Below are 17,434 nucleotides of genomic sequence, written 5' to 3'. Positions count from 1 at the left end.
AAATTGTGGAGTCCAGAATCGAAATGTGTTGCCATCACATACCATTTCAGACAATAGTTCACAACACTAACCATACATTTTACACTTGAAGCTTATTCAAAGGAAATGATTGTGCTGTTTCTCTACAACCACATTGCTACAACTTGAGTTGAGCAGTCAGTCGGGTGGATGTTCAAAACGCTGTCTATACTGCCATCTGCAGGATGCAATGCGCTATATCACGGTAGAACGATATGGCCAAAATCCATACCTTGATGGAAAAAATACCTTTTACGATAGTATACCATCCATACCGCCCACCCCTAACCTCAACTCCCCACAACACAACACCTCAACTCCCCACAACACAACACCTCAACTCCCCACAACACCTGAGGTCCCCACAACACCTGAGGTCCCCACAACACCTCAACTCCCCACAACACAACACCTCAACTCCCCACAACACCTCAACTCCCCACAACACAACACCTCAACTCCCCACAACACAACACCTCAACTCCCCACAACACAACACCTCAACTCCCCACAACACCTCAACTCCCCACAACACAACACCTGAACTCCCCACAACACAACACCTGAACTCCCCACAACACAACACCTCAACACAACACAACACAACACCTCAACTCCCCACAACACAACACCTCAACTCCCCACAACACCTCAACTCCCCACAACACCTCAACTCCCCACAACACAACACCTCAACTCCCCACAACACCTGAGGTCCCCACAACACAACACCTCAACTCCCCACAACACCTGAGGTCCCCACAACACAACACCTCAACTCCCCACAACACAACACCTCAACTCCCCACAACACCTGAACTCCCCACAACACAACACCTCAACTCCCCACAACACCTCAACTCCCCACAACACAACACCTCAACTCCCCACAACACAACACCTGAACTCCCCACAACACAACACCTCAACTCCCCACAACACAACACCTCAACTCCCCACAACACAACACCTGAACTCCCCACAACACCTGAACTCCCCACAACACCTGAACTCCTCACATCACACCTCCCCTCGCCACACCACACCACACCACACCACACACACAGCCAGTGCTTCCAGATGGAAAATGCTGAATTATTTTACCAAATTATCATTTTTGGCAGAAAATTTTATTTTAAAAAAAAATTTTTTTTTTGTTTATCTGGTCGGCTATCGGTTAAACGGCTACCGGTCAACATCCCTAACCCAAACGCCGTCCACACGCCTAGTCCCAAACATCAGGATTAGAAACAACCTAGTCCCAAACATCAGGATTGGAAACAGCCTAATCCGAAACGTCAGGGTTTCTAACATCTAGTCCTTTCAAGGAACCTTACATTGGCATAAGTTAACTAATATACTGCAATGAAAATGCTTCTCATCCACTAAAATCCACTTACATCCAATAAAAACAAAAGAAATCCTTTACTCCATACAATTGTGGCATTAGGTGTAGTTGCACCACCCTGACGTGTGGTACTACTAAACCGTCAGTGACCCATAAATTATTAGTACAGTCACCATTTCTTTAATTGTTGTTACTATTAATTAGGGGTCGACCGATACAGGGTTTTTAATGGCCGATGCAATACCGATTTCTTTTTCATCACCCTTGGCCGATACCCGATTTCCGATACGCGATATTTGGGGCCGATATGGATTTTTTTTAAAAAGGACAAAAAATGACAAATATTCCAGGTCTCAAGTTAAAAATAAACATTCCTTTAACATTATCAAATTGAGGTAGAACTTCTAACATTTAAACACCCACTCTAACAATCAAGTAATGTCTAACAATCAAATAATAAAAAAATGGTATATTGGTTTTTAAAAAAAAAACCCGAATGACATAAAAAAAATATATATTGCGTATCAGCCAAAACCACACGTGTATCGGCCGATAACGAGACGCCTGTATATCGGCCGATATATCGGTCTATCCTTAGTTATAATTGTTGTTATTATCATTATTATTACTATTATTATTATTATTAACTTACTCATTAGTTTGATGGCAACGTATTCGTTGGTGTAAAGCTTCTTATTTTTACCATTACTATTATTATTACTATTATTATTACTCACCAATTTGATGGCAACGTATTCGTTGGTGTAGAGGTTCTTTCCGAGCCGCAGCTCTCCGAAGTTGCCGCATCCGATCTTCTTCCCGACGCGGAAGTTGGGGCCTACCATCAGCACCCCGGAACTGGAGCTGCGGCCGCCGTGCCCACTCCGACTGCCCCCCGACTTCACCACCCTCTTGCCCTCCTCCATCTCGGCCTTCCCACCTCCTCCTCCTCCTCCTCCTCCTCTTCCTCCTCCACTGACACCTCCTCCTCCTCCTACTCTTCCTCCACTGACCCCACCTCCTCCTCCTCTTCCTTCTCCTCCTCCTCCTCCTCCTCCTCCCCCTACTCTTCCTCCACTGACCCCACCTCCTCCTCCTCCGCCCCCCTCTGCTCCTCTTCCTCCTCCTCCTCCTCCTCCTCCTCCTCCTCCCCCCTCTGCTCCCCTCCTCTCTAGGTCTTGGAGCTTGTGGTACCCCGGCTTATCCAGAGTTACGTCACGGCCATAAAATCCACAGACGCGCTGAATCACCACGGCAACCAGAGAGATGGGGGTGGGGTGGGTGGGTCACAAGGAGCAGGGGAGGTGGAGGTGGAGGTGGTGGTGTGGAGTGGGTGCGGTGCGATTCTGGAGTTTGGTTCAGTTCGCTGCTGTACCAGTGTTGATTGTAGTGTTGATTGGAGGATGTTAAAGTGAGGATGCGGTGAGGAGGGAAAAAAGTGTTTCTTGTTTCTGTAGCTGCAAGTGGATGCGGATGCTGTTGCTCCCACCTGCTGCACCCCAAATGTAGAAGAAAACAACAACAGCACCAGTCTGCACTCGTAGCTTTTACGCTTAATACAATACAATGCAATACAATCAGTGGATCCCTACTTGTGCTGGAGCCCGGACATGTGGCGTTTGATCCTGTACTATATTTCCAGGCCCTAGAATAGGATAGGCAGCAGTGGTGGGGGGGGGAAGAGACTTGCAAAGGTGGCGAGCAGAATACTGGAAGCAGACTAGCCGGCTAGGGGGGTTGGTTTTGCAAATAGTTCCAGCTAGGGTGGTGGTAGCAGTAGTGGTGGTGGTGGTGGTGGTAATGGGTTATCCCTGCTTGTCCTGTCCTCCTGTCCTGTCCTCCTGTACTGTCCTGTCCTGTCCTATCCTGTCCTGTCCTGTCCTGTCCTGTACTGTCCTGTCCTGTCCTGTCCTGTCCTCCTGTCCTGTACTGTCCTGTCCTAGCTCTGGGAGGGAGAGCGCTGCTGCTCCTGCTGCTGCTGCTCCTGCTGCTGCTGCTCCTGCTGCTGCTGCTCCTGCTGCTGCTGCTGCTGCTGCGTTGGCGGTGGCGTGGGGTTCCCGGACGGAAAGCCAAACGTGCGGCGGGGGTCTCTGTGCATCACTTCCTGTTGGCCGCCACGACGACGACACATTCCCCAGAGTCCCGCCCCCTGGGCACGGCAACACACACTGCTACTGGGCATGCACTAACACCTGCAGGGGGGGGGAGAAACAGAACAGATGAGGAAAAAAAAATAATAATAATACTGAGGTATTGTTCCTCTTACACACACACGCTGGATAGACGTAGAGATTCATCAACATCTAAGTTAATCACCCCACTGTAGTCGTACAATAGCTGCCAAAAAGGGCAGAACAGATGAGGACAAAATAATAATAATAATAAAATAATAATAATAATAATAATAGTACTGAGGTATTGTTCCACGCGGGATATACGTAGAGATTCATCAACCCAGTTTGAACATCTGATCACCCCAATTTCATTTCAACATCACATCTCCTCAGGAAGCCCTATGCACCGTGGTGGTGGAAAACAATACATAGGCGCGGTGGTTGGTGGGACAGACATGGGAAAACTATGTCAGCTCAGTCGAGTATGGCGCAGCAAGCCTGCTGTGGATAGATAGGATACTGGTGGCCGTGGCTGTGGACACTATACTAGCAATTGCAGTGGGCAGTACACTAGTGGCAATAGCAGTGGATAGGATACTAGTGGTCGTGGCTGTGGACAGTATACTAGCAATTACAGTGGGCAGTACACTATAGGGATGTAAATAAAATTGAAATGTAACGATGTATCGGAAGTATCGGCAGGCAATTTAATCGAATCGCATCGTATCGTGGGGCATTCTTAAGAGTCGAAAAGAATTGAATCGCTGGCCCCTGTACAACGCCCTAGCTCCATAACACAATAGTAGTGGAAAGGTAATTGGGAAAAAATCTAATCGAACCGAATCGCATCGTATCGTGGGGAATTCTTAAGTATCGAAAAAAAAATCTAATCCCTGACTTAAGAAATCGATACCGTATCGTATCGTCGTGAAGGCTGTGATTTACACCCCTGGTACACTAGTGGCAATAGCAGTGGATAGGATACTAGTGGCAATAGCAGTGGACAGTATACTAAGCAATTGCAGTGGATAGGATACTAGTGGCAATAGCAGTGGGCAGTACACTAGTGGCAATAGCAGTGGATAGGATACTAGTGGCAATAGCAGTGGACAGTATAGTAGTGGTGGTGGCTCTCCTAGGATTCCCGTGCAGTGGTGGTGGTGGTGGTGGTCGTAAAATACGTACACGTGGGGATGGGGATGGGGATGGTGGGGGGGCATTGGAAAACTTCCCAGCACAATTGTGGCGAAACCCATTGTGGATAGCAAGCATACTAGTGGCAGTGGATAGCAAGCATACTAGTGGCAGTGGATAGCAAGCATACTAGTGGCAGTGGATAGCAAGCGTACTAGTGGCAGCGGATAGCAAGCATACTAGTGGCAGTGGATAGCAAGCATACTAGTGGCAGTGGATAGCAAGCATACTAGTGGCAGTGGATAGCAAGCATACTAGTGGCAGTGGATAGCAAGCATACTAGTGGCAGTGGATAGCAAGCATACTAGTGGCAGTGGATAGCAAGCGTACTAGTGGCAGTGGATAGCAAGCATACTAGTGGCAGTGGATAGCAAGCATACTAGTGGCAGTGGATAGCAAGCATACTAGTGGCAGTGGATAGCAAGCATACTAGTGGCAGTGGATAGCAAGCATACTAGTGGCAGTGGATAGCAAGCATACTAGTGGCAGTGGATAGCAAGCGTACTAGTGGCAGTGGATAGCATACTAGTGGCAGTGGATAGCAAGCATACTAGTGGCAGTGGATAGCAAGCATACTAGTGGCAGTGGATAGCAAGCATACTAGTGGCAGTGGATAGCAAGCGTACTAGTGGCAGTGGATAGCAAGCATACTAGTGGCAGTGGATAGCAAGCATACTAGTGGCAGTGGATAGCAAGCATACTAGTGGCAGTGGATAGCAAGCATACTAGTGGCAGTGGATAGCAAGCATACTAGTGGCAGTGGATAGCAAGCATACTAGTGGCAGTGGATAGCAAGCATACTAGTGGCAGTGGATAGCAAGCGTACTAGTGGCAGTGGATAGCAAGCATACTAGTGGCAGTGGATAGCAAGCATACTAGTGGCAGTGGATAGCAAGCATACTAGTGGCAGTGGATAGCAAGCGTACTAGTGGCAGTGGATAGCAAGCATACTAGTGGCAGTGGATAGCAAGCATACTAGTGGCAGTGGATAGGACCAGGGCTCTAAATTAACTTTTTTTATCCACCAGCCAAAATGGCTAGTAGATGTTAATTTTTCTAGCCAAACACACACTCACTAATGAGTCAAAGCGGCTCGTAAGTTGGTCTGTTCTACCAGCCAAACTGAAATTTCACCAGCATTTGGCTGGTTGTCTGGTGTTAATTCAGTGCCCTGGCTAGGACCCTATTGGCAGTGGCTTTCCTGCGAGACACAGACTGACAAGGAAGTGGAGACGGGAGACGGGAGAGAGCCTTCTCCCCACAGGAAGTGTTATCTTGGGTTTCTGAACACGAGCACTAAAAATACTCCACAGCAACTCCCACCACACACAGGGGCAGAGGGTCACAGAGAAGCACACACTGCTTGGGACTGGAGTGGAGTAGGGGGGGTGGTGGAAGTGTGTGTGTGTGTGTGTGTGTGTGTGTGTGTGTGGTGCTGAGGGGAGGGGGGATTGGGGGGGTGTTACCCCAATATATACTGTGTAGTGTGTCTGACCCAAGGCAGGAAATGAATGGAGTCCGGTTAAGTCTGCGTAAATCTACACAATTCTGGCTAGAGGCAGCAAGCAATCCCCACTCACATCCAAGCACTGTCGTGCAGCAAAAAAACACTTGAACAAATCATCAAGCCCATTGCATGCAGCAGCACGAATCATTCGAGAGTCACTCACGTTAATAATATAGATTCATGCATTCTTGGCTCGCGTAAGAAGAGGTGTCAACTCAAGCGAGCTGACCATTTAGCAACCGGGGTAGTTCATCACTCAGGATTACCGTTGATAATAAGATGGCATCCACCACTACCCATGTAAACATCCAAGAAGTTTTTTTTGTACGCCTAACGAATAGCCTCATTTAGCTGAATACAAAGCCAGGCTGATGTCGGGAAGCTTCTTACCAACCCAACCTCTTTTTTTCCCCAAAGACAGGACTCGTTCACAATTCAGCTGAACTGTTAGATCACTAACATGACATGAACGTGATATGGAGCTAGCCGTTGAAACTAGCGAACAAGCTAAAAGCTAGTTCTAGTGCTATCCTTCTGACTGTAACGTTGCCATATCGGTCATACTAGCATAAATGTCTTTTCGCTAACGAGCTTATACACGTCTATTTTGCGATCGAAGCTTGTTGCCATTTCAAACGTGGCCAATGTTGCCCATGATGTTACTCTGATCTCGAGTGGTCACGATAGACGTCTCAGTAGTAGCATGAACACAATGTTGGCCTGCCGCTTTTGTTAGTGGAGGCTAATTCATTGATTACTGACACAGAGGCTAGCGTGGCTAGCTTAGCTGTTCTCCACAGACAACTAGAAAAGCCTGAATGGCGAGCCTAGACTAACGTTGCCGTTTTGCCGGAACTATCCTGCTAATGAGGAGGCAAAGCAGTACATTGTCTTGAAGGGTCGAAATGTCTTCATGCACACTCCAGATAAATATTTCAACTAAGAAGCTGGTCGGCTGGACGATTATTTAATTCGCTCCCTCCCTCGCACTTGCGTCTTTACCAACAGGAACATTATGGCTAGCTAGCTCCCACTGAATAACGCTAGCAGCAGGAGCAACAACAAGCTCCCTGCAGATTAGAATGGATGGGGAAATTCAGGAAAAAAAAGAAATGCTAGTAAAGCACAACGACAACGATGTCTTTCTACCAGACTCACTATAATACATCGTGAAGAGAAAGACTCCCCTTCTTTCGAGTTGGTAACGTTATTTCGGTCCCACCAGACAACGACCTAATGTTAGCTATATAGCTAGCTTTTTATGACATATCTGATTCACTAAATTACAATACATTAAAAACAATATTTCAGGATATTACACTGAAGCACATAGAGATGGTCGACAACTATTAAACCAAAAACATATTACCTACATTGGTATATAAAACGTCTATGTCGATTTCCATTCTGTGTATCCTGCAGCCTTTTTCGTGGGTGTCACTTTTCCACCTCCTCCCCATACAGTGGCGGTGCCTGCCTGTGCTGTGTGGGTTTAGCCAGTCAAGTCAACAGCAGTAGTGGGCTATGCGCATCTCATCTACAGTGTGTTAAGGATGTACTAAGCTAAAAAGCGGACTGGTGATGTTTATGTCCACCAAACACAACTGTGAGAACAGTAGACAAGCACACACAGGCATTCATGCAAACGCAGTTGTAGGCTACCCCTTGCTCTAAAGAGCTTGCGATGATGACAACTCAGGTGAAGATGTAGCACTAGCAGGTGTGTTTTTTTTTTTTTTTTTTTTTTGCTCCACACCATTTTTTGCTTTCCAAGATAGCCTATCCACTATTTCAAAGAGGGGCTATTTAGCAGGGAGCCTTGTTGAATAGAGTTATTTAACAAACGCTAAATATGAAAATATGTTAAATTACTCCTTTAATGAATAATAACAATTATTATCAACAGATAATTTGCTTCAGATTCATAGCCTATGCTGTACATGTCCCATTTCAATAGCATACTTGGAATGTTGTAATGTGAATATCATACAGCAGGCTAATGGGGCCTTTGTGAAAAGTTATTTCTAGATAACCATGTCCTATTGTTGGTTATAGAAATTACTTTTCACAAAGCCAAAGGCCCCATTCTGACCAGAGATAGCAGAATGATCCTTCATCCGATAAGAGCAATAGACTCAATACAAGCAAGACAAGAACATGGGGGTTAGATGCTCAGGGCCCAGGGAAAGATGGGGACCCCAGAATTGTAGGCCAGTGGTTCCCAACCTATGGGTCGGGACCCCCCTTATGGGTCGCCAAAGATCCACAGGGGGTCGCGGAGCCCTCTTGATTTTAAGGGGTTTCGTTTTAAATATACAGCACATGTTGAATAAAAGACAAAGCATTTAATTAATAAATGCATAGATGCAACAAATTGTAAGTGCTACATTAAACATTTAGTCTATATGTGACGAATTGAGGAATAAAATAATTAAAATAAGTTTTGGCAGGAAACGGAGGGCATCTTGTGACTCCGTCTCGTGCGGGCGCTCGCGTGGTTGGGTCACCAAAGCTTACAATAGTAAAAACATGGGTCCCTTAAGAAAAAGGTTGGGAACCACTGTTGTAGGCCTATGTAGAGGGGGACTTATCAGATTATTTTGTCCCGTGCCCAGCTGCAGCAAAATCTGTCAGCGACCCTTCAGGGACAGTCACACTCATGGATCTTATAGAGCAGGGATTCTTAACCATAGGGCCGCGGCCCAAAGCTGGGCCGTGCTCAGAAACCTAAGGGCCGCGGAAAAGTTTCAACCTCGCGCTTGTGGGCCGCGAAGGGCCGTGCAATATTAGATGGGCCCCGCCGGGCCACTCTGCACTGAAGATAATGGGCCTCAACGTCAAAAAGGTTAAGAATCCCTGTTATAGAGAGGCTGTAGAGCCACCACCAGTGTAGCCTGGTTCACACCAGACGGTGTATGTGTAGCTTCTGCGCCCCCACACACCGTCTGGTGTGAATCAGGCTACCGCCAGTGCCCCTGATAGGTCACAGGTGCAGGACAACAAGTCATCAGTTGGCTCTGAGGGGTGACGTTTGCAGTGTTTCCAGATGTGTCTGATCAAAACCCGCCCAAAAGGTTCTCAAAAAACGCCAAAATGCGCTTAATTCCGCCCAATTTCAAAAAATTGCATTGGTGTCTCTGGGCACAAAACTACTTAAAAACGCCAAATGGTCAATTTTTCCCGTTTTTACCCGCAGACAGCCATCCCAAGTAGCCAATTGGAGCCGGGGTCAAGGAACCAGCAGCCAACCTGCATAGTAGTAGCCTACAGGCCATTACATGGATTACAGTTACACAAACCTACATCTCGAGTAGGGGTCGAGCGATTCAGGTTTTTTAATGGCCGATGTGATACCGATTTTTTTTCCATCAGCCTTGGCCGATACCGAATTTCCGATACCCGATATTTGGGGCCGATATGGGTAAAAAAAAAGTACCTACATCTCAAGGGCCGTTTACGTCTTATCCAGACCCCGACATTATTTTAATGTTGTGCAGTGTCACATGAAATATGACATGTTTTGTAAAGAAATGTTGGAAAGGACATTTCCATTGTAATTAATTAAGTTATATTTTTAGGGGACCTAGAGAAGGTGGGGTCGGCTGTAAAGGTGGCCGCCTGCTGTAGAGTGCAGCTAGGGGGGAATCCTGGTTTGTGTTCATAGTATGGCCCTTGGGGGCCCTTGGAGGACTAATCGCAATTTGAAGTGGCCCTTCCAATGACAAAGGTTATGCAAACATCATACTTTATCTATTACGCAAACACACTGATAGGAGATCAAACTACTTGCAAACTAGTGATCTTGAGGCCCGAGCTGAACACCCCCTGCACATGGAGTCCCCATTGGGTTTTATATAGAGTGCCTCCCCATAGGGTTTTATATAGAGTGCCTCCCCATAGGGTTTTATATAGAGTGCCTCCCCATAGGGTTTTATATAGAGTGCCTCCCCATAGGGTTTTATATAGAGTGCCTCCCCATAGGGTTTTATATAGAGTGCCTCCCCATAGGGTTTTATATAGAGTGCCTCCCCATAGGGTTTTATATAGAGTGCCTCCCCATAGGGTTTTATATAGAGTGCCTCCCCATAGGGTTTTATATAGAGTGCCTCCCCATAGGGTTTTATATAGAGTGCCTCCCCATAGGGTTTTATATAGAGTGCCTCCCCACCATGGAGGTAGTATAAGAACTGGAGAGAGTGAATAAGTCCCGCCTCCAGTCATTTCAATGGGAAATGCTAGGCCAGTGAATTCAGCCAAAATTGAACGAATTTTTCAGCTTCAAAGATGGAGTCGTTTTCCGCCGACAGTTTACTCAGCCAATTACGTGTGCCACGGTATTGTCTGACTTACGGTTAATCAGAAAGCTATATGGAAGACGGGCATTGGATGCATGGAGGTGCCCAACCACCTGTAAAGGTTGCGCACCCACCAATCATCATGAGCAAGGTGGAGCGAAGTGGATGTCGTAAATGTGAAAATGGTGACTTGCTAACCGGCAAAGCTAACCAGCCAGATCCTGCCCCCCTGCTCCCCATAGGGATTTATACAGAGTATTTTTCCATAGGGTCCTCATTAGTGGTGTAGATTGGCACTGCCCTCACGATACGATTCGATCACGATTCATGAGGTAGCGATTCGATTCGATTCGATTCGATTCGATGCGATCCGACCCGATTCAATTCTACAATGCATTGCAATGCATTACATTTCTACTGAAAGCAAAGCAAATGTTTAATCAGTCATGATGAGGCAATACAAGTAGTCAGATACTGAGCAACAATTTATTGGCGGTTTTCTGTATCAATCTGTATCAGTCTGTATCTGTCTTGCAATGTTTTGAAGTGCTTTTATTTAATTTAAACATGGCCTCTCAACGTCATTTCATTAATATTGCTGTGTTCCCCATTGTTATTGAATGTGTTACGCGTTGGTCCTGTTTTAAAAAACGTTCTGGTTGCTTTGTTTCAAGATGTTTTTGCAAGCTAGCAAGGTGGCTTGTGGAGAAACGAGAGGGTGTTCCGTGTTTCTCGTGGAAATGCGTCACTGATTGGCTCACTCCTCCTGCTCTCGTGGAAACGCGTCTCTCATTGGCTCAGTCCTCCAGTTCTTGGAGAAAATGTAATGGGAAACAGAGTCGCCACTTCCCCGGGTGGTACTGCACTATAGGGGCACCAACGGAGGCGTGCAGGCTCCATTCAGGGCTGTGCTCTTTTGACAGCGACCCGTAGGCGAGCTGCAGGCACGGAGCAACCAGAGTGAGCTTGCTGTATGCAGAAATTATCTAAGCTATGAGATAGGCATCTCTCATTGGCTCCCATTATAGCCCCGTTGGCGAACGCAGCCAAGTAAAAGATGAATGGGAGCCTATTGGGCTAAATGGCTCAGCAGGGATTTGTGACGGTTCTGTTATCTGGTTTGTAAAGATGTGTGCACATTCTGTACCTTATCATGGAAGTTGTATTAGAAGTGAAGTTAAAGGTTCCTGACATGGCTTTGTTCTCCCAAAGACGTGTTAGTTTTGTCCTGCAACACGCTAGCATTCGGCTAATACCTGCTGGCTGAGGAATCTCTGCGACTATTCACGACCAGAGCTGACGAGAGACGTACTCTGACTGATCCTAGCAGAGACATCTACGGTCACACACCTCAAAACCCCCCACCGCCGTCAACATGTTAATTGAAGGTGCCCAAATTCTTAAGGATGAGCGCAGTCATTTCCTTCACCCCATGTACACATGCCGCTTTTCCACCACCTTAAATGCAATAAATAACAGGTGTCCGCAACAATCCTAATATAACTTTAAACACATCGACATCTGAAGTCAGACTTAAAACTACAAAACAAATGGCGTAGTGCCGTAAAGTCGATTGTCACGTGTTATGTCATTACTATAGTTGAAATAAGGGTCATTTTCACGAATCTAACACTTGACAAGATGCAAACGTGTCGGCAAATGCTTTCACTTACTCATATCTATCGAACGCGACTCCATTGTTTCCAGGGAAAAAATCACACGGGCAGATAGTTCTATGAGAAGCGTACAGCCCCATTGGCACCCATTCATTATTTACTTGGCTGCGATAACATAGCTGCAGTGCCACTCCTGGCCACACCAGCTAGTGGTCGTTCTTGTACAATATTCCATTTTCTTTGCTGTATGTATGAGGCTTTGTGCTGTGTGTGTACCTGAGAGTAGCAACCAGCTGATAGCTAAGCTAAGCTAGGTTTCAGGCCACCAGACGTTGCTTGTTTTGAAAACAAGCAGAAAAAAATTACTCGACATGTTTTTAGATAAATGGGTCGATATAAACCTTTGTGGGCAACGCCTTCTTTCGTCGTGACGCAACACAGAAAGGCTTTCGTGATTCGCTCGTTTTTCTGCATTATTTATGTCAATTGGGAAACACAGGGAAACACAGCCAGGAGAGTTGACGCACCGCTTTGAGAGCCTTGCAAGTGAGTTTAACTTGGGGTGACCGTCCGATCTTCGAAAGGAGTGAGTAAAACTGTGTTTTATCGGAAGTTGGCCTTTAACATTCATTTGCTCCCGAAATATCCATGGAAGTAATTGAAACTTAAAAAAATGATCAGGATCGATTCTCGAACTTGCCTGATCGATTCTGAATCGTCCATGCCCCGCATTGGATTGCATCGCCGAATCGATCATTGTTGACACCTTTAGTCCCCATAGGGTTCTATCAAGATTCAAGATTCAAGATTCAAGAATTTATTGTCATTGTCAAAAAGGCAACGAAATTGTGTTTGGGGCACAATACTTAGTAGCAGCAGTTTTTCAAGTAAAGTGCAAAGAAAAAAAGAGGTAAAAGTGACACCAGTGCTTGACCCCCCCAGCCCCCCATCCCACTTAACCCTATCCAGACCGGGTGGGGGGCTAAAAGTGCCCGCACCAACTTTGATGTCGTATAACTCCTGAATGACTAAAGCTATGACTACGAAACTTTGTGACTTTTCCTAAAATGAAGTTGGCTACAGTGTGATACCAAAAGATTAGGTTTATAATTTTTGTTGTTGCCATGGCAACGGTTTTCTGACAGGTACGCCTGACCAAAAATCACTGATCTAAGTCTCATCATCATCACTTTTCATATTTTTTTACATTTTCATCAGCATCAGACACCCTTGTGAACATTTGAAGTGGTCTGAAGCACATAATAACCAAAATTGATGTGCATTTCCCAAGTTAGATGGAAAATACATGAAGGTGACATTTTGGGCAATAAAAACAGGAAATGACGTCATAATGATGTCATAATATCCAATAATGACACCAAACTGATGTCATTCCTAGATCTTTGACTGAAAATCATCCCCTCCAAGTTTGGTGGTCATACGGCATTCGGTTTCTAAGTTATGAGGGGGGGGGTCAAAAGAGCCCCCCCCCCGGTCCCAGGAATGCCAAAAAAGCCCGGTCTGGATAGGGTTAAAGTGAAGCAGAGATTAAGTGCAAAATACTCGACACCCCCCCCTCTCCCTCTCTCTCAAACACGCGCGTACGCACACACACTCTCACACACACACACACACACACACACACACACACACACACACACACACACACACACACACACACACACACACACACACACACATACACACACACACACACACACACACACAGAAATGTCCAAAGGATAGATGGATAACATCTAAGACAGTAATGTTCCTCAGCAGTCCTGCAAATTCAAAAGTCTAATAGCCTGGTGGTAAGCGCTGTTGGCCAGTCTTATCCACGGTAGCTCCCCACGGGGTTCCCATCCAGAGTGCCTCTCCATAGACTCTTGTGCGGCGCCCTGACGGGCAGCGGACAGACCCCTCAACCGTAACCAACCGTAACCGGGGCCCGGATACTGCACTAAAATGGTGGTATCGGTAAGGTAAGGTAAGGTAAGGTAACTTTATTTGTACCCGATGGTAGATTTGGTTGCAGGCAAAAGTAGCAAAAGCTTACACAGACAACACAGTACTGACGCACAAAAAACGTACACCAACAGCCCAGTACTGGACAGTGACAAAACAAAAAAGGGCAACAAAAACAAAAACATGACAAACAGACAAGTGCTCCAAACAAGGATATGAAGAAGGAAAATAAACAATAAATATATAACTCGGTATCGGCGAGTACCAAAAAATTGGGCCAAAAAATTGTATCGGTGCAACACTAGTTCTATCCAGAGTGCCTCCCTTTTCTCATCCTCTTCATATTGCCTTCTGAACACGGGCTGAGGAAACCTGGGATTTCACTGTATTGTTAGAGCTTTTATACCCATGATGCCCAGTTTTGCTTTTGGTGAGAATTTTGAGGCAGCCGTGGCCTAACGGTTAGGGAGTTGGTCTTTCAATCTGGGGGTTGTAGGTTCGAATCCCACCTGACATCTCCCTACACCTGCATCCATGGCTGAAGTGCCCTTGAGCAAGGCACCTAACCCCACATTGCTCCAGGGACTGTAACCAATACCCTGTACCAAGGCACCTAACCCCACATTGCTCCAGGGACTGTAACCAATACCCTGTACCAAGGCACCTAACCCCACATTGCTCCAGGGACTGTAACCAATACCCTGTACCAAGGCACCTAACCCCACACTGCTCCAGGGACTGTAACCAATACCCTGTACCAAGGCACCTAACCCCACATTGCTCCAGGGACTGTAACCAATACCCTGAAATATAGTAACTGTAAGCCGCTCTGAATAAAAGCGTCAGCTAAATGTAATGTAGTGTAATATAGTGTAGTGTAGTGTAGTGTAGTGTAGTGTAATGTAATGTAATGTAATGTAATGTAATGTAATGTAAAATAATTTCTTCCGTTCTGAGTTTTTTAAAGATAAATTAATTGTGATAAATAATTCACAATTCTCCCTCCCTTCAGCAGTGCGAGTGGAGGGCCAACACAGTGGTGTTCTGCATGAGTGTTGGATAGCAAGTCTGCTTTATGCTCGCAATGGCTCAAGTGGAGGGGAATGCGTTGTGCTTAGCGTAATCTACCTTTTAGCAGTATATAGACAAATGACAAAAACATTGTTTCAAATCGATATTATGAAATGTGATATTGTTTGACAGCAATATTGATATCACAATATTAATAGGATATATTGCATAGCCCTACTGTACATCTGATCAGCTTGATATCACAATATTATGTAAGGGTTAACGTTCGGCGAGAAGGTCGCTACCGTGGAATAGCAGCACGACAGAGAGAATCTTTAGACCCCGACGCGGAGCGGAGGGGTCTTGTTCTCTCTGAAGTGCTGCTATTCCACAAAGCGACCGACTCGCCCAACGTTAACCCGCTTATTATATGGATATACTTATATGATTCACACATGGCGGGGACATTTCGTTAAGTTAATTATAATTTTTCATGTCTAAAGATTGTTGCTGCGCAAAACAAAACAGTGCCGTTGTGGAACACCGCTAGGCAACAGCTAGGTAGCCAGGACAACAGGTGTTGTCTATCACAGCAGCTGATTAGAGTCTTGTTGAAAAGTCGCTTTAGCAGTGAAAAGTCTTGTTGCCATTGACAGCGGTCTGTTATAGACCAACCCGTCCGTTATCGAAAAATAACAGACGTGCGAACGTTGGGGAGCCCCGTTGAAATGAATGGAGCATTCGACCGATGACGTCACACCATATAATAATCCGATATATTGCACAGCCCTATTGTACATCTGGTCAGCTTGCCTCTTCTCGCCTGCTCTGCTGTCAGCTGTCGGGCACCAATGACGGGCTGTAGCTGTTGACGATGGATCCAGTCCAGTTGACTCTTAAATTAGACATTTTAATAATAATAATAATACTTATTGTATTTGTATAGCACTGTATCATACAAGGCATGTAACTCAAAGTGCTTAACAAATGGGAAAACAAACATCATTGTTAGAGATGGATTTAAAAGGAGAAGTATAGAGGAGAGGCAGAAATAGCAGGAAGGCAGAGGAAGAAGAGATAGATAGAGATTGTAGAGTCATAAGGTCAACGTACGTAGGTTAGGACCAGGATTCTTAGATGCGTATGGTCCATAGTGGCTGGGCCTAGCATAAGTCATAGATAGTCACACAGAGTTGTCCTTTGGAAACTCATGAAACAGTGGCATCTATTAGCTATTTCATGATATTTAGATTTGTTTTTATTTTCAAAGTGAAAGTGATTCCCATTGTCATTGTGACGCGGCACTCCACACACAACAAAATTGCATTCATACCTCAGCTGCTATAGGGGCATGTTTTTTATTTTTATTTTTTTTAAATCCTTTATTTAACCAGGAAGTCCCAGTGAGTTAGGCCAACTGTTCTTCCAGGGAGACCTGGCCAAGAGGGGTACCTCGATCATGTTCAGAGACCTGGCCAAGAAGGGTACCTCGATCATGTTCAGAGAGCACTGGAGACCTGACCAAGAGGGCTACCTCGATCATGTTCAGAGAGCACTGGAGACCTGGCTAAGAAGGGTACCTCGATCATGTTCAGAGAGCGCTGGCCAAGAAGGGTACCTCGATCAGGGTACCTCGATCATGTTCAGAGAGCACTGGAGACCTGGCTAAGAAGGGTACCTTGATCATGTTCAGAGAGCACTGGTCAAGAGGGGTACCTCGATCATGTTCAGAGAGCACTGGAGACCTGGCCAAGAGGGGTACCTCGATCAGGGTACCTCGATCATGTTCAGAGAGCACTGGAGACCTGGCCAAGAGGGGTACCTCGATCATGTTCAGAGAGCACTGGAGACCTGGCCAAGAAGGGTACCTCGATCATGTTCAGAGAGCACTGGAGACCTGGCTAAGAAGGGTACCTCGATCATGTTCAGAGAGCACTGGAGACCTGGCCAAAGACAAATGCTGAGGCACTCAAGGTTGCAATTTTTTAAAAACTTTTTTTATTTATATGGCTACAATGCCTACGCATTTCGGCCCTTATGGCCTTCTTCAGGGCGTATGATTTTGATTAGCCTTCATCCAGGAGACAAGTGATGTAAGCAATGTATATTTGACCAGGTGTATTGTTGTGAGGAACTCTTAGTTGAGAAACATTTCTGACATATCTGAACAAAAGAAATGTAGATTCTGCCAAAAAAGATAAAAAGCGTGTTTGAGCATTTCCTCTGCTCTCTGGCAGGATGACCTTCTTACAGACTGATAAGGTGTGATACTTACAGGGTTGCCAGATGAGGCTGATGATTTCCAGCTAAAAAAAAAATGCTCAAAACCCCGCCTAGAAGCACAAAATCCCGCCCAATTCTAT

At 45.8% G+C, this 17,434-nt stretch overlaps 2 protein-coding genes across 5 annotated transcripts in view; both read right to left on the bottom strand.

Moving 5' to 3' along the window:
• Positions 1-2,369, bottom strand: part of LOC134450580 (casein kinase I-like) — a 52,179-nt gene extending 49,810 nt beyond the window's left edge. For all 3 annotated transcript variants that reach the window (XM_063200415.1, XM_063200417.1, XM_063200416.1), the window contains exon 1: positions 2,104-2,369. In XM_063200415.1, coding sequence (XP_063056485.1) covers positions 2,104-2,292 — 189 coding nt within the window. In that variant the 5' untranslated portion in view covers positions 2,293-2,369. The remainder of the gene's footprint in view (positions 1-2,103) is intronic.
• Positions 2,370-3,251: 882 nt separating this feature from the next.
• LOC134450128 (putative mediator of RNA polymerase II transcription subunit 21) lies at positions 3,252-7,761 on the bottom strand. 2 transcript variants are annotated; one of them, XM_063199996.1, is made up of 2 exons: positions 7,551-7,761; positions 3,252-3,558 (listed from the first exon to the last, which is right to left on the bottom strand). In XM_063199996.1, exon 2 carries the CDS (start codon positions 3,546-3,548, stop codon positions 3,306-3,308), a length of 243 nt encoding a protein of 80 aa, XP_063056066.1. In that variant the 5' UTR covers positions 3,549-3,558; positions 7,551-7,761; the 3' UTR covers positions 3,252-3,305. The 2 variants fall into 2 exon arrangements, with proteins under 2 accessions (XP_063056066.1, XP_063056065.1); XM_063199995.1 differs by having other exon boundaries at positions 7,555-7,747.
• Between the last annotated feature and the right edge of the window lie 9,673 nt (positions 7,762-17,434).

The sequence above is a fragment of the Engraulis encrasicolus genome, chromosome 6 (genome assembly GCF_034702125.1).
Source record: "Engraulis encrasicolus isolate BLACKSEA-1 chromosome 6, IST_EnEncr_1.0, whole genome shotgun sequence".
Lineage (NCBI taxonomy): Eukaryota > Metazoa > Chordata > Actinopteri > Clupeiformes > Engraulidae > Engraulis > Engraulis encrasicolus.
The sequence above is the reverse complement of the archived record's forward strand: the minus strand, read 5'-3'. Positions and strand labels throughout refer to the sequence as shown.

Bases quoted from the DNA above. Each gene is read 5' to 3' on its own strand.
- LOC134450128 (XM_063199996.1), bottom strand. From the start codon at position 3,548: ATGCCCAGTAGCAGTGTGTGTTGCCGTGCCCAGGGGGCGGGACTCTGG.